General features: G+C 37.9%; 1 protein-coding gene across 1 annotated transcript in view; it reads right to left on the bottom strand.

Annotated features, from left to right (window-relative positions):
- The window catches only part of LOC149468207 (palladin-like), a 348,477-nt gene that overhangs the window by 239,737 nt on the left and 84,658 nt on the right, over positions 1–24,082 (bottom strand). Inside the window, exons 6-7 of the mRNA XM_089670345.1 lie at positions 21,321–21,462; positions 15,572–15,595 (exon numbers count right to left, since the gene is read on the bottom strand). Of these exons, the coding sequence (XP_089526471.1) occupies positions 15,572–15,595; positions 21,321–21,462 (166 nt within the window). The remainder of the gene's footprint in view (positions 1–15,571; positions 15,596–21,320; positions 21,463–24,082) is intronic.

The raw sequence follows: 24,082 nt of genomic DNA, 5'->3' as shown, positions 1-24,082 counted from the left end.
GCATGAGCTGATCTGGTCGGTTCACTTAGCACAACATATTACCTTCTGTTCCCCTAAATAGGCTTATTTCATAAAGTAATTTCCAAGTAATACATCAGCTAAAAAGAGCAAAAACCCTCAAGACCCGATCAGATTTCACTTTTTATCAGCTCAGAGGGACCTGAGCTATGAAAGTATGTTACTGTATAGTTTGTATGGGTTTCTAAGAGCTTTATGACTCTTTTTGCCTTAATAAATATGGTCAACAGTATATGGAAAGCCTATCTCTTTTCAAAAGAAGAGTTCAGGGCACCAAATATGACCAACTGATCCAATAACCTAGAATGATTTGGGGGCAATTTTATTTTATTTATTTTGTTAGTATACATACTTTTAAACTGATGTTTTTCATAATTTATATTAAAACACTAGATTTAGAACACTACCACACAGTTTACTGGGTACACAGTAAGCAGGCAATACAAGGACACCCATAACAATGATTTTGAGTTTTATAAAAAAAAAAAGGGCACAGCGGTAGTTTCTCATTGTAACTGTGTCTCTGCGTAAATTCTATTTAATACAATATAGCGATAGAAAAATTTGTCACTGCTCAGCTGTGTGTGTAGTGTAAGGCAGGGCTTAAAATCTCAAGTCCTGAGCTACTAGCCAGGCCTTAAGAGTTACTCACCACCAGTTGCCCCACCCAACCCATACCCTGCTACACCCCTAATTCCGCCCCTAAACACGCCCTCGTAAATTATTTCATGAAATGACACTGTTAAATGTTTCCCACATTACAGCAGGGTCTCCAGAGTCCCCCCACATTACATCAAGGCCTCCAATGTCTCCCTAAACACTCCATCATACTTAGACCATGCACCGCATACAATCATAACCCCCCCCCATAATCTTTCACTCACAAAACCATAACTCTACCAAGCATATCCTACCTACTATCCAACCCAGCAGTACCTCAAATGCCTCATACTCTACCCTCCAAAATAACCACAATCCTGAAACCTGACCAAACCACCCAGACATGTAGGTTTACATACAGACACATGTACATACACAAACAGACACCTGTACACACACACACACACGTACATACACACACATACAGACACATGTATACACAGGCACATGTACAGACACACATACATGTACATACACACAGACACATGTAGAAACACAAATACACAATCACAGACACATGTACATACACACAGACACATGTACATACATATATACACACACACACACACACACACACACACACACACACACACACGTAAATACACACAAACACATGTACAAACACACACATGTACATGCACACAGACACATGTACATGCATACACACAGATACATGTACACACACACAGATACATGTACACACACACAGATACATGTACACACACACATACAAATATATACACACACACACACCTATAAAAAGTTGCAGTACTTCGTTACGTCCACTCACAGAGCCTGGTACTGCACTCTAGGGGGAGGCAGAGAGTACAAAACACACTCCTTCCTTTGCTTTCACTGCGCTCAGCTATTGAGCAGTCTGATGGCTCCCAGTGCCAATGACAGATCTGGCCTGAGCTCTGAGCCTGCTGAGCAAGACGGCCCTGGGGGACACACTCGCCCCCACCATAATTTCCACTCGCCAATGCGAGCAGAAATTTCAAGGCCTGGTGTAAGGAATATCTAAACCCACAAAATTAATAAATTGCAGCTTGCAAGTCTTTAAATGTGGTGAGTGCATTAGTTTTCTGTTTTTATTTTTGTTCCCCAACTTTCACCTAATGATCCGGCCAGGAACACACATCATGTCCTAGCATGGATCCACTAACCAAAGAGGAGCAATGGAGACCCCTTGGACAGAAGAGCTGTAGAGGGCAGTGTTAGATGGACTGGTGGATTTAGAAGAACATTACATGAGTGACCAACAAAATGGAAGCCTAACACCAGTTAAACACTTTTTAAGCAGTAACAGAAAAAAAAACATTTCTTTTGGTATTAAGGTTTTAACTTTTGCTGCACAGCTTGACAGAACAATAAGTTTACCTTTTAACAAAAAATAATAAATGCACATTTTTTTTCAGGTAAAATAATGTGCATGTACTGTTTTTTATTTTGGGAGCCTGTAAAGCATTGCATCAGTGATCAGCAGATCACTGGTGCCATTCAGGACTGTCAGTGCATCTGTGTGCTCGTACCTCATACGGACAAGCAGATACACTGACAGGAAGAATCACTGAGAACTACAAGCCGACAGCCACAAAGACTGTCGGAACTTGTAGTTTTCCCATTCACAGAATACTGTGAATGAGTGACGCTACTGGACAGAGTCCTGCACGGCCAATTTTTTATTAACAAAAAATAAAAAAAAAGTCACAGCTAGCGGGGGTAGAAGATCCCCCTCTGGCTGTTAAAATGGGGGATCGGGGGGGAAGCGGGAGCCAGCCCTTTCATAACATATTACACCCTTAATATGGGTATAACATGTTACAAAAGGTGAACTTATCCTTTAAGCTTTAAGCCCCGTACACACAACAAGAATATTGGACGAACGATCATCCATTTTTTTTCACCTGCTAGTCTCACATCGAAAGTGGAAAGGTTACTAGAGATACGAAAATGCTCATATGAAAGAAAAGAATTTAGAAAAGTGATGTAATGTATTTGTATTGTATTTTCTGATGACTACTCTACTGAATACAAACGTAAATACGGTATCTCCTCAAAACAACCCAACAAACGTGAAGATTCTAAATAGAAAAAAAACTTTCAACCCTTGAAAGCACTAATCATAAAACAATTCCAAAAAGAATCACATAGCCCACCTACTAGTACATTCACCCCCAACCTTAAATCATGAATAAAAAAACCTTCAATATAATAAGTGTCCATACATAAATAGTCCCAAACCATATAGTCACTCAAATTTCTGACTAAGTAGTGTCCAGTGTCTCAACAATTCAAAAAGATGAAGACAGATGAATATATCCCACCTATATATATCAATTCTTTAAGATGTTGAGCCCCTCAAATGGCTTCCACGAAAAACCTCAAATAAAAAGAAACTCAAAATAGTGTATTAACTTAATTACTCATCTAGAAAATCACTCCATGCGTGCAAAACGCAAAAAATACTGCAGAAAACCGTGAAAAAAAGCAAACAACACTTGTGCCAAATCAGTGATGTGCTTCACTCAGTGCAAACAACTCCAGTGGTGTAACACTTCTACTAAGTAAGGCATATGTACCCTTACCAGAGATAAAAAGAAAAACGCTGTAAGATATCAATTGAAGGAATCAGCAGACCACTCACTCTCCTCTCCTCCACTCCTGAAGCGTATCGCTGTAAAATCATCCCCTCATGGTAACCCGTAAGCCCTTTCCACGGTCTCCAGGCTCCAAGCAAGATTTGTATGAAAAGATGATAGTGTAATTCCGTACACCACAAGAACTTTAAACTTTAATATATCTGCTTACATGTATGTACAAGAAATTGCGCATAGAAAAAACCCCAAGTTCCTGGGGATTACCAGGCAGCTTCCAAGTGGACAAACATTGCTGCTCCAGAGTCAAAGATGGCCGCCGTATTACTTCCGGTTCCTGCTCTGTACGTCCGAAGTCACTTCCACTGACGCGTTTCGTCACATCCGGGACTTAATCTTAAGGGATAGATACGCCGGGACACCTGGCTGCAATTTAACATACTCCTCAGCCTATTAGCGAAGCTCCGGCCGCCATGTTGGATTAGGGAAACTGCCCATAACTTTCCAAGCAGTGGAATCCTATCTTAGATGAGTGTCTCAGATAACGAATAACTACATTTGTATAAGGTGACCCATTGGCTACATCCCTATCCTCTCTCCTCACAAGTATTACATCTAATATAAATAAATACATCGTAAATGCAATATTATAAAATAATACATAATATATACATAGCAACATATGGGACCCCACAAATTACAAATGTTAATAATGCACAATAAAAACCCATTAAGAAATAAATAAAATAAAATACAAATATAAGATTAAAATTAGAATATCCCTAAGAATAAATATACTGAATTAAATTATATTAATATTAATAAATCCATAAACCTGATCCTCATAATACCCTAACATCCCCTACTGGTAACGAATACCTAAATTAAGTATTATATAAATAAAAACTAGCTACAAAATACCTATAAATATTAAAAAATATGTAATAAAATAAAGAATAAATTACAAATGTCAATATTCATCTAAACAATTTATATAACCTATGAATATGTATATTAAAAATTAGAAATAAAACAATTAAGATCTAAATCAACATTTTAATCCTCTAGGTCTAAGTGTCCGTAACTGAAATATCCAGAATGTTTCATTTTGTGATAATGTTTTAATTTTATCTCCCCCTCTCCAGTGGGCTTCTATAGAATCTATGCCACAAAATTTCAGGGACCTCGGATCACAATTATGGGCATCTCTGAAATGTCTGGAGAGACAGTGATCCTTTTTTCCTTTTCTTATGTTAGTAACATGCTCTCTGAGTCTTTTATAGAGGGGTCTAGACGTCCTTCCCACATATTGTAGATGACACGAACACTCTAAAATATACGTTACGAATGCCATGTTACATGTAATGAAATTCTTTATCTTTAAACTTTTTCCAGTACTCTGGGAGGTAAACTCTGATATGACCCTAATATTAGTTCCTATCGTTTTACAAATACAGCACTTTCTGCATGGATAAAAACCTTTCAAATTAAACATGTTACTCTTCTTTCGCTTGGGAGGAGAAATAACACTTTTTACTAGAATGTCACGTAAATTATTGGTTCTTCTATAGATTAAGGTAGGTTTGTCCGCTATTAACTGGCCTATAATTCTATACTTTTTAATAATTGTCCAGTGTTTATTAAAAATCACGGTGGGTTATGGATATATTTAATTTTATTAATTCTAGACAAATTAATTTGGAGGAAGTATTTTCCATGACACATATGGTAGCAGATGATAATGTGGAGCACCTGTTTAAGAAAATAGGGTATAATATGGAGAAGAAAATACAACTATGGTGGGATGTTGTAACTTTAGGAACAATATCTTCTACCAGATATTTTTCTAGATGCTTAAGATGGGATTTGGGCCCAAATGATGGCCTCATTGATGAGGAATCTAATAAAGAGTGGATGGATTTTTTCCATAAATGTAGACAACTACTGAATATGCGAATGGATAGAAAGAAAAGGAAGTTAGTATCAGTAGAATCCCAATTAAATGAACTTAAGAATAAAATTGAAGGATTTAAAGATCATAATGACTTTAATGTTCTATCAAAAAAATTACATGAACAATTGGATAAGAAAGATTTAGAAGTAAAGAAAAGAAAACATAGAAAATATATTAGAGATATAGGGGATTATAAAAGTAATAATATCTATAAATGGCAAGATATAGTACAGAAATCAGCCAATCAGCTAGTTCTACACTGGCCAATTCACCTATGAAAAACAACATATCCTCTAAAGATAAGTTAATTGAAGAGAAAAATACTCATACAAATATGAACCCACAAAGGGGACAGTATAATTCCCCTTGGAGGAGTAAGGGAAAAGGAAACAGAGGCCCTAGGAACTTCTACAATACTCATTTTCAAATTCCAGTCCAGAATAGATTCCAACCACTGGATGGTTGGGGGAATCCCCAACAGTATGGTGGTTGCCCTAGGAGGGGAAATTTTTTTCCAAGGGGACACAGGGGAAGACCACCAGGGCCATATCAAAGAGCCCCCTTTCACCATCAGGGTTGGGGAAGAGGGGCACAAGGGGATCTCCCTTATCCAAACAAATACAGAGGAGAAATGGAAGGACCACTACCCTAGGAAGAGAGCAACAAATAAGCCCAGAGGGGCAGGGGAAGGAATCGAGAGACAGCAAAAGGAAAAGGAAAGATGTATAGGGGATGGTATTTACAACATTAGTTCAGTTACCCTCACCCAGGATGAGATTGAAGTTTTGGATAAAGGCCTGAAATTTGCACCAAAGGCCAACTTGAATAGATTTGGCACATATATTGACATTAATAAGTATATGAGGAAATTAAATATAAAAAAATATTTTGCATCACTACTGGGCCCTAATAAAAGTGTGAATAAGAATAGCCCTTGTGACATGTTCATACACAGTGGGCTGAGGAACTTTTCAACATTTAATCCTACTAAGAATACGAATCATTACACAGAGGTCTTTAAACAAAATGGTCATTGATGATTTAGTGGAGGTAGAAAAGAGAAAATACCAGGAAGAAAAAGCTTTTCAGTTAGGGTTGTTATCCCTGAAGGAGAAAAAAAATATTGTGATCAGACCCGCAGACAAGGGAGGAGGGATGGTCATTCTAGATAGAATTTCTTATGAGAAGGAAATGGAACATATGTTAAGTGACCAAGAAACCTATATGAAAATTAAAAGCAACCCAATAAGACTATATAAAAAAATATTACAAAATTTAGTGAAGGAGGCAGAAAAGGAGGGGATTTTATCAGAAAAAGAAAGTAGATATTTAGTTCTGAACCATTGGAAAATGCCGATCATATATTATTTACCTAAAATCCCCAAAAATTTGACTAACGCTCCTGGTAGACCCATAATTAATGGGATCGGATCATTACATTCTAGAACAGGTGAATATATTGATTTTTTTCCTCCAACCGATAGTAAAAAAAAATGCCTTCTTATTTAAAGGATGGAAATGATGTTATTAATATAGTGGATAATATGCAAATTTCGAAGGAAACTTTATTGGTTACAATAGATGTTAACTCGTTGTATACCAATATTAGACACAATGACGGCATTAAAGCTATCAAATGGGCATTGAGAAATTTCTCTGATCTTCATAGGATACAGAGAAAGTTCATTATTCAACTTTTAGAGTTCAGAATGGAAAAAACTATTTTTGGTACAATGGAGATTTTTTTATACAGAAGAAAGGAGTAGCAATGGGAGCAAAATTTGCGCCCAGCCTTGCAAATATCTTTTTGGAAAAATGGGAGGAAAAAGGAAATTTTTGGAAAGAAAAGGAATTAATACTATGGAAAAGATATATAGATGATATTTTGGTTATGTGGGAAGGATCGATGCAGTCTTTGAAAGAGTTCTTCCTTGCATTAGAGAATAATGAATATAATCTAGGTTTCTCTTTTAATGTCGATTCTATGTCCATTAATTTTTTAGATTTAAATATTTTTAAAGAAAATAACTCTTTGTTTACTAAAACATATTTTAAAGAAAAGGATAGAAACGGTTATATACTGACTAGCAGTTGTCACCATCCCATATAGATCAATGGCATACCCAAAAGTCAAATTGTCAGGATCATGCGTAATTGTTCTAGATTAAAGGAATATATAGAACAAACAGAGATGATCAAAGACAAGTTTATCCAGAAGGGGTATAACCCAATTACGCTAGAGAAAATCAGGTTCGAAGTGAGTAAAAATTATATTGGGGAAAATAAAGTGAAATATCAACCAAAAGGAGCCAAAAAGAAAAGTAACGGGGTGGAATTTGCATTTATATCAAAATATAACTGCCAATACAAAGAGATTGAATCGATTTTTAATAAACACTGGCCAATTATTAATAATACTTAATTTAGGTATTAGATACCAGTAGGGGATGTTAGGATATTATGAGGATCAGGTTTATGGATTTATTAATATTAATATAATTTAATTCAGTATATTTATTCTTAGGGATATTCTAATTTTAATCTTATATTTGTATTTTATTTCTTAATGGGTTTTTATTGTGCATTATTAACATTTGTAATTTGTGGGGTCCCATATGTTGCTATGTATATATTATGTATTATTTTATTTTATAATATTGCATTTACGATGTATTTATTTATATTAGATGTAATACTTGTGAGGAGAGAGGATAGGGATGTAGCCAATGGGTCACCTTATACAAATGTAGTTATTCGTTATCTGAGACACTCATCTAAGATAGGATTCCACTGCTTGGAAAGTTATGGGCAGTTTCCCTAATCTAACATGGCGGCTGGAGCTTCGCTAATAGGCTGAGGAGCATGTTAAATTGCGGCCAGGTGTCCCGGCGTATCTATCCCTTAAGATTAAGTCCCGGATGTGACGAAACGCGCCAGTGGAAGTGACTTCGGACGTACAGAGCAGGAACCGGAAGTAATACGGCGGCCATCTTTGACTCTGGAGCAGCAATGTTTGTCCACTTGGAAGCTGCCTGGTAATCCCCAGGAACTTGGGGTTTTTTCTATGCGCAATTTCTTGTACATACATGTAAGCAGATATATTAAAGTTTAAAGTTCTTGTGGTGTACGGAATTACACTATCATCTTTTCATATAAATCTTGCTTGGAGCCTGGAGACCGTGGAAAGGGCTTACGGGTTACCATGAGGGGATGATTTTACAGCGATACGCTTCAGGAGTGGAGGAGAGGAGAGTGAGCGGTCTGCTGATTCCTTCAATTGATATCTTACAGCGTTTTTCTTTTTATCTCTAGTAAGGGTACATATGCCTTACTTAGTAGAAGTGTTACACCACTGGAGTTGTTTGCACTGAGTGAAGCACATCACTGATTTGGCACAAGTGTTGTTTGCTTTTTTTCACGGTTTTCTGCAGTATTTTTTGCGTTTTGCACGCATGGAGTGATTTTCTAGATGAGTAATTAAGTTAATACACTATTTTGAGTTTCTTTTTATTTGAGGTTTTTCGTGGAAGCCATTTGAGGGGCTCAACATCTTAAAGAATTGATATATATAGGTGGGATATATTCATCTGTCTTCATCTTTTTGGATTGTTGAGACACTGGACACTACTTAGTCCCAAACCATATAGTCACTCAAATTTCTGACTATTTATGTATGGACACTTATTATTTTGAAGGTTTTTTTATTCATGATTTAAGGTTGGGGGTGAATGTACTAGTAGGTGGGCTATGTGATTCTTTTTGATACTGTACTGAATAAACGAAAATCGTATGATCTGGTAACGCACAACAAAGATTTTCGCACTTCTCCCTTCGGATTTTGTCGCATGAATTGTCGTGATCAGCTCTCGAAAGCTGTGTACTTATCGGACAATCGGTCCTCATACGAAAATTTTTGTATGATTTTCTTATCGTGTGTACTGGGCATAAGCTATTCAGTTCTGTAAACTGTGTACTTTCAGCAAAACTTAATAAAAAATATATATAAACTAATAAATATTAACCTAACTTACTTTAAAAAAATCTTAAAAATATTAAAATTATTTAATTTTGTCTGAACATAATAAATTAGGAAGGTATATAAAAAGCCATTATAGACTCTCCTAATGTTCTTAACCATGTTTATGATTATATCTGATATTTTCAGTGCCACTCACTGGATCTTCAATTTAAAGTACACGCAGGACAGACATTCCCAGAATGTGAAATGTCATCACTACAAGTAGCGCACAGCAGCAACATATAACAAACTAGATTTAGAACACTACCACACAGTTTACTGGGTACAAACAGCTGCATAAGAGGAACTTTGGAGATCATAATTAGACAATGCTTAAACCGGCCATAGATGGGGCGATTTTCTTTCTTGCAACCATAGGTTGCAGGAAAGAAAATTGTTCAATTCCCCCATCAACCCAGTCATTGTTAGGCTACTTTCACACTGATCTGCCACGAAAACGCCTCAAAAACGCATAGGCATTTTTATCGTGTTTTGCCACGGTTCTTAAAGGACACGTGACTTAAAACTGCACCAAAAACACTTCTCATTGATTTCAATGGGGAAATTAGTTTTTGGGTTTTCTTTTTTTAACTCCCCAAAACATGCTCCAAAGATGCTGCAAGCAGGAGTTTTTACACCGCACCGCAAGCACAACGCCTCAGTGTGAAAAAATATATAGATATACATTCACATACTCAGGGAAGCAGTTTTTTTGAGCTTTTCAGGTGCTTTTTTTAACGCAAAAAACGCTTGAAAAACTCCTCAATGTGAAAGTAGCCTTAATGGGGAAATCCCTCCAGCCGATTATGGTCGATTAATCCCTCCAGTGATTATTGCTAGTGGCTCTAGCCGCTGGCAATAATGGCATGAATAATCAGACAGGCTGGCTGTACCCAAGCTGACTGATCAATCAACTTGGGTACAATCATTCTACCCATACGTAGTTTGAATCTAGGCCGGTTCTTGCTGAATTGGCCGAGATTCGAACTGTCTATGACTAGCGTGGCTACAAGTAAATAACCAGGGATATTATCCAGGGGAAAGACTGCTTTGTACGAAAAAATCCTATTGCATGATACTTGTGATTTTCATAGGATGACAAACGAGCTCTCTAAAGGTACAGACTAACACCTCATATACTAAGAGGGATATTTATCACAGAAAGCACCTAACTGGTTAGACTGGATACTTTCAACTAACATAACCAATAACTTACTTTGCATTGACAAAGAAAAATGTGTCTAACAGGTGTACTAGGAAAAAAAAAGATCAAAGTTCATAATAAACTGCATTTTCAGTTTCAGTGGAAATTTTTTACATAATTATTGCTGGTTATTTATAAAGTGCCAGTAAGTTGGACAAGGCTGTTATCTCACACATGTTAGCACTAATTTATTTCCCTTAGCCGGTCCCTTCAAAAAACAGCACACACAAGATACTATATGAGTCAGAGCACCCCAAGGAAAACCTGCATACCAAATACACACCTCTGACTTTTTTGTCAAGCTTCAGCTCTATAATTCAAATGTAACAGTGCTACCTGGCTCACTACTGCAATGTCTCCTGATTTACATGCTTTTTCAATTATATCAGTTGAGTCCTAATGTGTCCATGCATACCAGTCATACTACACATTGAGAACTCTTCCTCTGGGTCTGCACACATCATATAATATTTGAAATGAACAAAGTTGCAGGTTATCAAAGCATCCACGTTCAATATCAGTTTTCACTGACTCAACACAATGAGCAAATCATATGCCTGAATACTTTGAAAACTAATCAGCATCTCAATTTTGTGAAACATACATTGGACACTTGCATATCCTACTCCTCTGCCTTCAGTATCCAGTATAACTGGCCAGTGTTGTTTACAATCTGTCACTAAGTGTCTTAATGACAAAGTGCAGTACACTTAAGGGCTTTCCAAAGTTCAGTAGAGAAGGCCTCGTGCACATACCTAACTCTAGAAAGTCTCAAAACTCAAGTCTGTCATTGCAATCATGGAGATACTTCTATGTAACTAACCAAAGAAAATATGTTCTTTCAACTTCTAGGGACTGAGCTTTTGAAGCAATAAATCCTAAGGTCCACACAGAAAATAAGGGGAATCTCCCCAGTGGTAATACAGACAGCAGTAAAAACTGACAGATGTTCTAACTCTTTTCACTCTACTAAACAAGTTGTTTAATTTCGGTCTGTGTTTTACATATTTCCATCCCATCCTATAATGGAGGCCAATAAAAGAGTGGGGAGGAATTTCCCCAACCGGGCTGCAGATATCAATAAACACCGAAGAGAGTTTCTAATCCTTCCTCACTCAGATGTTTGTCTTAGGAACGGTCACACACTGCCAACACACATCTATCCTCTGAATTGATATAGAAGTTGATAGGTATTGTACTAGTACAAAGCTACCCAAATTATGTCTAGAGTGTAGCCATAGCCAGAAAGGGTTATGAACCAGGGCCATTAGGCATAGTATACATGTGCCTCTAGGTGGCAGAGGCAAAGATGAAGCCTTCCCCTGTCGATTATTGGCCTTATATATTTCAATCATCAGTACATAAAAGTCTCATATATGGTTTTTTTAGCGAATGACTCATCTTAGTGAATGGAGGTGAGACCAAGTTAAAATTCATTTTGCTAAAAAATATCCCGTCAAGTGCAGGGAAAAAGAAAAAAAAAAAAAACAGGCTATTTTGCTTGCATGTAACTGGATGGTTAAAATCAATACAACTTCACCTCATTCATTAAATGGTATTAAACCCAAAAATAAAAATGTATTAAAAACGGCAGCTTTTGCACTAACGTCAAATCCTGGCAGTCCAGGAGATTATTCCAATAATATGAAATATTGGTTTCAAATATGGAAAAATAAGCTGTTCATAGATGGATTGGAGTTTAACCAGTTCAGCAGAGACTAGATGAATTCCGATCCATGTATGTTTACTGTGGTTGTAGTGAAGTCGCTCTATCAGTGATGTCATCTAGGCGGAGTACATGTAGCTGGCAGTCTAGATGACATCACTGCCACAAACTCTACACCAATTGTATCATCTTGAACTGAGAAAGTGGCAATTTAAAGCCTTGAAACACTTTTATTTGATGTAATCAAGTAATTGGATGTTTTACTAAAGCAGATAACTTGTTGCTATCCTTTGAACAACCACATTAGGCACCTCTGCCAATCAATCTACTTAAGGGCCCTATTTGTGCTGACTCTTTTTACCAAATGAGGTGAAAGCTTTCATTGGTGGGCATCTGTTCCAGGGTTAACCGTCTAACAGGACCTTCCCTCTACACTTTGAAATGGTTTCCTTTCACTCCCTGTTGAGTTTCTGGGACTAGAAGTGAATGTCCATCTCCCCAACAGGACAGAGAAAAACAGTAGTTTCAACCATTTCCTGATCTATTAAAAACTTAAAAAAATGAATATAGATAATAGTTTATTCAATATTAGCATTGCTTCTAGTCCTAACAAGTTAGAGCTGACTATAAAATGTACTTAGGCTGATTGTTACCCTATTAATTTCCTAGTAATCACTGCTTAGCCTATGGCAAGCTTCAGTCTCTAATATCTGCAAGCTGGTTTTAACGGTGACTAAGCAATGAGGCATAACAAACATCATAACTGCCACAAAGATAACTACTTAAAATGGGAGCTCTTATTCTTGGTGCAATTTTCTATTCTATATTGTATCAGTCAACTAACAGGCCTGACAAGAAATTTGTTTAATCCTGTGGACATGCAAGACTGCAGCCAAATAAATGTGTTATTGCTTTTAATAAAAACTTTCCCTAGCTGGAATCACTGGGGAAAAGTTTCACAACTGTCTGACTGCTGTATAGGAACTCATAACAAAAGCATAAAATCGGATGGTTTAGACATTATAATAAAATTTCTTCCCTTTTATCTAATAAAAGCACTTTTTACATGTCACCACAAAGGCAGTAGGCTGCAGAAATCTGATAGGACCCCTTCTAGACAGCTGAGTAATGGGTGAAAGCAGCAACAGCTGGCCAATGATTCATTTTTTTTTCCCCCAGCAACCTTGTCTTTCAAGGGTTCAATCAGCACTGTGTCAAAGGAGCATAAAAGAGAACAGATCAGGTAATTTGACAAACTGGGATGTAGCCTTAAACAACTGGACTGTTTATTAAGTCACAAAACAGCCTGTGATACGGGGTGATTTCCGTCTAGACAGAACAAGTGGAGAACACATTAGCAGGAAAGGAGGAAGGAGTGATGAGAAAAAGCTGCTGGTCTTGGGATCCCCAGGCTGTGTGAGTGTGTAGAGCGTGTAGGGACGGTGCTACGGACAGTATGGGAATCTTTCGGTTATACCTCTCTAAGGCAGCAGTAGTGTAGATTTATGACTAAGATAATTAATAGTATCATAGTCTTCTACTATTTATGACACATGTATGTCTATGATGAGAAGTGCCCCAAAAAATGTCTAGGCTTTAACATGGAAACAAGAGTCATTATGAACACTACATCTATACATATTTGACCTCAACAGTATGACACATCTTTATCATTCAACATTAGCACTTAAAAAATACATCTACGGGGAGATTTACAAAACTGGTGCAGCTGTGCATGATAGCCAATCAGCTTTTTAACTTCAGTTTGTTCAAGCTTTGGCAACAAAATGTGTAAGCTGGTTTCTATGCAAAGCTGCTCAAGATTTTGCTTACTCCAGCTTTAGTAAATCACTCCCAAGTGTTTTGTTGTGCAGTACAGACCAGGAAACTTTATGGCAGATGATTGAAATCATGCAGAATATTACTCCATGGATGAGCAGTCTTATATGAGAAAGCAAATGTCTGGTCAGTCGATGTTGACTAACAGTTGTACATTCTGCATAATATATTGGCTTGATACACTAAGGGCTCATTCACACTTGACTTTATTTCTAACTCTTGCCAAACGTCCCTATAGTATTTGACACGCATTAGACAGGCATTTGGGAAGCATTTTTAATGCTCCTAAAATGCTCCCCATACGCCCCATGCGCAGTTTTGAGGCGGTTGATAGGCATTTGCCAAGAGTTAAAACCGCACCACAAATGCCTATAATGAAGTTAAATGGTATTAACGCTCTGAAACCGTGTCGAAACCGCATCGCAACCGAAGCGGCACCATAGACTTGAATGGGAGGCTTCAACTCCTCCTGACTCGACATGAGCCGTCAATTTTGCAGCGACGCTAACGCTTCAGTGTGAACAGCACTGTGTGCTGCCATGTACAGAATTTTCATAGGTATTTGAGAAGCGTTAAAAACGCTTCCCAAATGCCTGTCTGACGCCTGCTGACAAAGCTAGTGTGAACTGAACTTAATGCTTAAGGCTTGAAAATTTAGAAAAACTTACATTTTTGGATGATTAAAATTCAGAGATGAGACTAAAAATATACTGAGAAAAGTGTAATGCCTTCTAAATTTTACTGACAGCAATTACAAGCTGTAGAATCTTATGAACCAAAATACCCAGAGACTCTATTTTTGCAAGAATCCTCACTTGCCAGTTAAGTCAGTCTCTTTTAACTGGGATGACACCATTCTGACAAACTGTATTTAGTTAGAGGCTGTAAAGTTTGCATTTATATAGATTTAACTGTTAACAGTAATCTGTTAACAAAGATTTGATTTAATTTTATTTTTAACTATTTAAATGTATTCATTATATGATAGATAATATTTAATTCAAAACATTGTTCAACTCACAAACATAAATATAACTCATGTGTGGAATTGGTATTTTTTTCTCATGAAGTAGGCATTTAATTGCTAAAGTCTTTTCTCAAAAAACAATATTTTATCACCAAAATGGATGGAAATGCATACAGTATGTGTGATAAAGTCAGCTGATAGGTGCAGTAACATTAATTGAATTAAAAATTATTTTTGATTATATAAAAAAGGTGGTAAATGGTAGTGGAAACACATCCTATTTAGTGCTTTTGTAAATTGAAGCTTATCAATTTAAAGGGGCTCAATTGCTCCCTATTAAAAAAAATGGCCTTGCCATGTTTGCAACAATATGGGGCTGATTTACTAGAACTGGGGAATTGAAAATCTGGTTCCGCTGTGCATGGTAGCCAATCAGCTTCTAACTTTAGCATGTTCAATTAAGTGTTGGCAAAAAAAAGCCTGGAAGTTGATTGGTTTCTGTGCAGACCTTCACCAGATTTTGCACTCTTGAGTTTTAGTAAATCAGCCCCTCTGCACCCAGTACTTAACCCAGTACATATGCGGTTTGTTAAACTCCCAATGCTAGGTGACGCAAACAAAACATTTCAAAATGTATTAACTCCTTACCAGGTTCGGAAGCACAGCGTGGTTCTGTAAAAGGAAACACATAAATATTATGTTTTTAAAAGATTGGAAAAATGTTACATATATTTATATAGTTTATATATTTATTTAGTCTTACAACTTACAGTTTATATAGTCTTACAACTAGAAATATGTTTGCAAAGGGATATAAAAAGGGCATCATGCCCTTACAGTGGCCATAAAATGACAAAAAACAGTAAGTGATACATATATCAATCAAACTGGTTGTTAATCTGCATAATGGAAGAGGTCATTAACTACACACATACCAGATACAAAACAATCAGCATCATTCAAACATATTCGCCAGCAAAAACAAAATCCTAAATGGAACTTGATGACAATTTTTTTAAGGTGTGGGCCCTACTATATAATGGCACCACAATTGGCAAATATATAACAATGAATAAAGCGAGAGAAAGTTGTTCAGCAGGTCCTCTCTATGAAAGTGCAGCAACATGGGAGGACCAGACCTGCTCAAGACACCTTCAGAATGTCTATGCACCCAATAAAATGAAAAGGCATTGTTTGCAAGCACTCAATCTAATGCTACCTATACCTGCAACAAATTAATCGTGAATTGAATTGCAATGAACTGTTTACTGGACTGGGAACAATTGTTTCATCATGAAAGGAGCAATAGGTTCTGCTGAACCTGTATAAGAAAACTGATATTTTAGTTTTATGTGTCAAATTATATTTTTTTTTGAGAGAAAGATAGAAACAAATGATAAATTGTTTTATTGATATTTTAAACTATTTGTATGATTAGCATTAAGGTAGTAGCCAGAGACATTAGTTGGGTGTCAAGAAAATGGGAACAGGTGGGTGTCAACTGGGTGACAGATGAGCCTTGCAACTAGGACCAATGACTTTGGGAAGGCAGGTTGGCAGGAAATTCTATTAGTCAGGTCAGTAAATGTTTGGCCTTTTTCTTTTAATCAATTCAAAAGATACGAGCAGCTTTGCAGAGAGTACATAAAGAATAATAAAGAAAATCTACCAAACAAAATATATCCATGTAAGACACAATCTGCTAGAATTTTACTTCTGGGCCAGGTTAGTTCTCATCAGTAGTATATAGCAATCTTTTGACTTCTATTGGTGTCCAGCTGAGCTCTGATTAAAACCTGTAGGAGGAATTTTAATTCCTCTGACTGTCCTATGAGGCTGCATGACCCCTGACCCTCTGTCTGGACAGTGCTGACTGGCTCTCGGCTGATCACATGAACCCTCTAAAAAAAAACTCTAGCAATACACACCAAACAGAACATGTGCAGAGTGACTGCACTATCAGCAGATGGATTGGGGGCAGTAGAAGAAGGGAAGATCAAAGAAGACAGGATCAAACAACCTTTTTACACAATGCTGAACATTAACCCTTTAGGTTCCACAGTGAGTATAACAAGCATGCTTTACTGCATATACAAGCCGATTTTACTGTTGTGTGTTTAGTAACACAATAAACTAGTACATGGCCAGGAATGCTTTCACCTGAGTCTTCTTACACAGGTTTTTTGCTTCATGACATTTTCACAAACATGTTGGTTTTAACTTTACATGTTATGTAGTATCTCCTATGATTTTAGCTATCCTTGATGCTGCCCCTATGTAAAAGCACAGACCATCCAAACCAGTCTATATTCTTGCATATATCTCTCAGAAGCAGGGGTGGAATGACCATTTGGAGACTTGGGCACTGCCAGAGGGTGCGGGTCAGTAGGGGGCCCCATGAGATGCCCCTGGTACCTTTTTCATAGGAGTTTGGGCAAGGACACAGGGGCCTCATGATCCCCTATTGCTTGGGGGCCCCATGAGTTGTCAGTCCGCCCCTGCTCAGAAGTGTGCATATACACAGATCATATACACTTGTAGCTTGTTTGAAATAACAATCGTCAGTTAACTACTTTCCTGTCTGCAGGTTTGAGAAATGTAGTACAATATATAACCTCTCAACCTCTCCAGAAGCAAGTAGATTAGCCAGGAGAACAATATATACTTTATGACTCTGGACTTCCACAATGAATGTACAGGATAATAATGTGCAAGAGGAAATGATTTTGAGGTCTCTAGGGAAAAGAAGGTCTTAATATTTTCTGGCTGACTAGCAAGCAGTACTCTTCCATAGAGTTATGTGGTTGAAAGCAGTATTGTATCTTACATTCAGACTTAAAGTAAAACTAAACTCTGGTTTAAAAAATTGTATTTAAAGGATATACTCCTGTCCCAGAATAGTACCTTCTATTCAGCCTACTTTAAATCTTCAAATTCTATTTTTTTGGGTTGTGACCCAACTTAGTGTTAGAGGGTGGCTATGTTAATTTTCCATGGCCCCCCCTTTATGTAGGAATGCAACTACCCTCTTTTGCTCGCTCCCAAAATGGACTATGGGGTTTGCAGTGTGCCAGGGCAATGCACACAACTGCAACTAACATGTACAGAAGTGAGGGGGGGAGAAAGAAGAGGTTCGGGAGCTTAAGGAGGACGATACTAGGAGGCAGAAAAACACAGTAAGAATAAATTAATGAAAATAAATTACAAGGCCATTAGGTCATGGGTGTGTCTGAATTATTTTTTCAGAATAAGGATTTGGTTAAAATCTGGTACACACGGGCCGAATATTGTCCTGTATCGGCCGCTTCAACAGAAACCAGCCAACATTGGGCCTGTGTGTATAGCAGCCTGTCCGAGAGAAGCCAGCCGAACATCTGGAGATTGCTGTACTAACATCGCATAGTTAGTACAGGGGGCTCCTCAGATTTTTTTTCCTTCAGTCCACTGGGTTGAGCTAAAAAACTGCCTGTGTGTACCAGGTTTAAGTGTTACTTTAATATAAAATTATTGCTATGTGTAGAACACATATTGCAATTACGTAGTGAAGATTTCAAAAAGTGATCTTGTAGAAAGGATGTCATTGCCATCTCTCTGAACTGTGACAGCTATTTACTTGCTCAATGATACAATTGGTGTTCTCTTTATTCTAAGATTTATATTGAAATATGGAGGTATGCTAACAGAATGCTACTTGTTTTCCAGCAGAAAAATAGAACATTAGGCATTCCTGCTGACGAGTAGGACTGTCTCAATAGGAATCTACAGTGTTTTTAACTTTTTTTTACTTTAAAGCTGAAGAAATGCTTTATACCTATTTAAACAAATCTGCAGCTTACAAATGTTACTCAATCTAATAGACTGTCTCTCTTCTGCAATTGAATCTGCAAATAAATCTGTCCCCTCATTCCCCCTCAATTCTCCCTCTCGTTCTGGTATGGAGACCTGTATAAATAAAAACTATTTAACTGAAATAGCTATTTACATTACACTAGGTTGCTCATTCATCCTTCTGAATTTTGTATTGCTTATTTGTTAATACTTAAAAGAGGAATTTAGCAGTGAAAAACCCTCAGTGGGTGTGTGATCTTTTTGAGCTTTAATTCTCCATGATCTGAATGATCAGGGTCTGGAACAAATGTGTTTTTTGCATCAACACTCTGTAAAAACAAACAGGAGAGAGCAAACACCTAGTGCATTGCCACCATATATTTATTAGATCCCAAAGGCAACTGCATACTCACAAATATTAAAAGGAACAAGCGTATCAAATAAAAACTCCAGCTGTTAGGTCATGTCATCTGACCACGTACAACACGGTTGGAAGGCTGATGCGTTTTGGGGGACATGCCCCCTTCTTCAGAGCTAAACCAACCACGTGCAATGCCACATTTTAAACCTCTTCACAGTGTGGCATTGAACATGGCTGGTTTAGCTCTGAGGAAGGGAGTACGTCCCCTGAAACATGTCAGCCTTCCAACTGTGTTCTATGAGGTCAAGCGACATCGCCCTATGGCTAGAGTTATTTGATTTGCCTGTTCCTTAAATGTTTGTATGTAATTGTCTTCAGGATCTAATAAATATATATGGTGGCTCTAGGCATTTACATACACCCTCCTGTATGTTTTTACAGGGTGTTGAAGATTTCCCAATCTCAGGAGGGCTGCATTATGTGCCAGGACACAATTCTTGCTTGTGAACTCACTTGTGTAGGAAGACCCAGAGGAAGTTGCAAGCCCTTCAACAGCACCTATGGTTGCAATGCACATTTTCATGGCTGTGATCAGCTCCAAAGGCCTTTATCTGTTTTTACTCTTGTACAGGACAAATGCACATATTCAGCTATAGTTTTATTGAGGAAATCTACCCAACAGACACAAAACGTAGAAAGCAATATTAACCTGAAGAAGGTTTTGGGGCCTGTTCATGTTACATGTGCCAGTACAATAAGGTGCCATTCATTTAAAAACCGCATCCCAATACACTAGGGCAATGCACCTGCACTGCAGTGTGTATATGCAGTGCGTGTTCTCAGAAAAAGGTCAGCAGTGGTTTTTGCCAAGCTAGGGTGCGTTGGCAGCCCACACAATGAATGGGCTGCCCTAATGCAACTCATATCATAATGTATGGACTGTAGTTGTGACATTGGGATAGAATAAAGGTTGGTGTGCCATTTAGGCTTCATGAACAATGGAACTCTTCAAAACATGTTTCTCCTGACAAGAAAAAAGCAGCTGCAAAAGCACTCCTAAGCCGTGTTTTCAGACGCATTTAGGCCTAATATGGTGTGTTTAGGCCCGTAAAGCACTTAGGTGTTTATTCATTTCATTAGCCAGAATAATTATTTTACATGTGTTTAGATGTGCTTACCCACATTTAGGCATGACAGACATTTTTTTTGTCAAAACGCTCCTCTCCTGAATGCACAGTAATGGGGTTATTTTCTGCTTCTAAATGCCCCTGCCTCTTATCTCATGTAAACATCTACAGTGTGCATAGATGCATGAGTTAACATGGAGGGGAGTTTAGAGGCAGAGGGAAAAAAAGCTTAAACACCTGTAAAAGCAGCATTTTTAGCTCAAGTGTTCATGAGGCCAAATACACACAACTCAGTTTATGCAATGAAAATAGAATCCTCCAATGGAATTAGTGCCTCTCCTTCAGCCCTAAGAGGCTGATTGGCCATATACTACCTCCTTGTGTCAAGTCTAATAGGAGTTTCCAGTGTCATGTGACTTCATCACGTCATAAACTTTGGTCTATGTAGCAATCCCTCCTCCTAAGCTGCATCTACTGAAAAGGCAGCACGACAGCAAGATCATGTGAAGTGATTTTTAGAACATGAGTTTATTGTACATACATTGCCTTTCATTTTAATTATTATAGCTGTGAAGAGCCTCATTGTTAAGAAAGAGGTAACAGCTATTAATACCGTTGTGTACACTCAGGAGATGGAAGAAAGCATATTATGTCAAGTACAGGGGTGGACTGACAACTCATGGGGCCCCCAGGCAATACGGGATCATGGGGTCCGTGTACTTGCCCAAACTCAAAAAAGCCTATGAAAAAAAAAAGGTACAAGGGGCATCTCATGGGGCCCCCTACTGACCCCGGGCAGTGCCTGAGTTTCCAAATGGTCAGTCCGCCCCTGGTCAAGTAGCTGACCAACTGACTATGTGTGGCCAAACAGCCAACAACCTTACAGGTTTGTATCATAAAATGTGTTTCTAACCTCTCTCCCTCCCATACTTAGGATATTGGTAATTCTGCACAGCATATCAGCAGGGTTTTAAAACAATAAAAATGTCACCATCACCATTCATTTATATTAAACACAATACATTTTTATACATCCCACATAAGGCATTAGAATGCATGTAGGTGAACATATTCATCTTACTTTTCTGGAGAATTCTAAAGTCGGGAGAATCTTGAATTTCAGTTCCTTGTCTAAACCATTTGACGTTGACTGGCGGTGTGCCCTTTACCCTGCACTCCAGCACGACAACCTGCCCTTCGGATGCGGTCAGGCTCTGAAGTTCCTACATTTCAATACAATAAATAGGCACAGCTAAATAATGTTATGAAAGCAATGATAAGGCGGTGCAAAATACATGTTCATAATGTTGCCTTATTCAAGCTTGAAAAGCACACTTACTGGTGCCGTAATTCTAAGTAAGAACCAGACAATGAGCCTGATTTACTAAAGTACTAAAGTACCTGTTTTTATTTCCACCTTCCAGCCAAGAGCACAAGAGGCTCAATTATTTTTAAAATTTCCATGTACACAAGTGAATGTTTGTGTTCACTTTGCCTCACTTTACTTCACACTTTAGTAAATGAAGCCCCACGAGTAAGCATCTGCTAGTATATACAGTAACTCAATAGCTTTATTTCTAATAGAAAACACCTAAAACTCTAATGTGGCATTCAGCATACCATATGCAAAGGGATATTTGTAAACAAGGCTGGGCTGTACCATAGTAGACTCATAGGCTTGTGCCTAAGGCAGCAGGAGGAGTAAGGTAAAACATTTTGATTTTCTTTTGTATTTAATTTTAGCCTGCCCTATTCACCGCTAAATGCTTTAGGTGATCCTATCTTTTGCTTCTGCAGCGTCACAGTAGATTGCAAAAGTGTGTGCTGCAACACAAATTTAAGCTGGACATAGATGGGTAGAATTTTGAACAAAGCTTCTTAGGAAAGGAATGTTCTAAGAAAGTTTGTTAGTTTTTCTAATCATTAGTGGGTCACATCGACATTCGTTTTCCACTGCAGTGACGAGAAAATTCAAAAAAGCAGATGGAAAATTTTTCTCGAGCAAATTAATTTCTGTGGTTTATATTTGGTAAAGTCCATTCATTCTCAAATCAAATGTAAAAAGCATGGCATTTGAATGTTCTGGGAATTTTTGTACAAAGTGTCCCAAAACGTTTTTTAAGCATTTTCATTTGAAATGTTATCCATCTATGGCCTGCCTATCATTCTCATGGCATGGGGAGGTGTGCTTTAGGACATTACACTACAGATTGCAGCAATCTAGGGGTTAAGATCTAAACTGTATAAAACAGAAAATAAGAAACAATGTTACTATTCACATTTGTAAATCACAACCTCCTGTTAGCATTCCTAGGATAACAGGCACCTACAAATCAAAATACGTTTTACTGGTTTATTCACATTTAAATACATTACTTGTTCATCTGTTTCTTTTACAGTAATGAGAACCTGAATGAATCTACAGAACTACACATTCAAATAAAACAAGACAATGTTTTGTCTGCAGCAGGTCTTGCACTATTAAAACAAGGAACACGTGCTCAACCTGTTTACAATAAATGCTGGAATTTGTAGTACCAAAGCCAGATTATTTCTAGGTAAAATCCAGTTACAAAACTCCCTAAAAAAGAAATATGCACTAAAATGAAACAACCAGTAAAAATCCGGAGCCTTTACTGTATGGGGGCTCACTGTGAAGACCTGGAGGATGTAAACAAAGCCATGTCTCGCAGTAGCTTATGGTTGTCCCCTGAGAAAACTAAGCAGCTCAGATGGAAGTTTGTACTTTAAGTTAGCATAAAGTGGTTGTAAAGTCTTAATTTAACTTAAAAAATAACAAAGATGTTATACTTACCTGCTCTGTGCGATGGAATTGCACAGAGCGGTCCTAATCCTCCTCCTTTTGGGGTCCCCTGCCTGCCCTCCTAGTTCCTCCTCTTCTCACAGAAAGACGCTTCCTAAGAGCTCATGTACAAGAGCAGCTGTTAAACTCGAATTTAGGAGCTTTTGGCATTTTTTTGCCAAAGCTCCTAAACTCCACTCCATGTGTACACATAGGTTTTTACCAGAGTTTAGGAGCTGCCACAGTTACGTGAGGTTAAACCTCCCTCTTCTAAAGAACCACGTGCAGGATAGGAACATTTTGACCACCGTCCACAGGAAAATCGCAAAACATTGCAAAACGCCATTTTTGTGATTTGCATTTTCCCATGGCCAGCGGTCAGGGTAGGCTCGTGTATATGAGCCCTAAAGGGGTGAATATGCGGGCTAAATCCTGAGCCACACAGCATGCAGTAATAAACACACACAGAGTGGCTTGGCCCTGCCCCCTGGTCACAGGATTTGACTGACAGCAGCGGGAGCCAGCAAAACCTGTGAAAGCAGAGAGAGCTGCTACAGATTGGCACAGCGCTGGATCAAGTGAGGACTCAGGTAAGTATAAGCAGGGGTGAGGCAATGCATTATAGTAAAAAAAAGTTTAGACTTTAGAACCACTTTAGGGTAACTGAAGAAAAATCTATTTTTTAGTTTTAGATTGTAGTAGATGAACTAAAACATCTGTCAGGGCTTACTGCAATCTTTTATTGCTTTTCCTGTTCAGCATTTTACTCCGCTATTTGTCCTCGTGACCATTATTATAGGTACTTATATAACGCCGTCATTTTATGCAGCGCTTTACACATATATTGTACATTCACATCAGTCCCTAACCCCTCAAGAGGTGTACAATCTAAGGTCCCTAACTCACATTCATACATACACATACTAAGGCCAATTTAGACAGGAACCAATTAACCTACCAGTATGCCTTTGGAGTGTGGGAGGAAACCGGAGTACCCGAAGGAAACCCACACAGGCACAGGGAGAACATGCAAACTCCAG

Source organism: Staurois parvus, unplaced genomic scaffold, assembly GCF_062004578.1.
Source record: "Staurois parvus isolate SC_StPar_1 unplaced genomic scaffold, SC_StPar_1.0 ptg000090l, whole genome shotgun sequence".
Classification (NCBI taxonomy): Eukaryota; Metazoa; Chordata; class Amphibia; order Anura; family Ranidae; genus Staurois; species Staurois parvus.
This window is presented reverse-complemented; position numbering and strand designations above follow the sequence as displayed.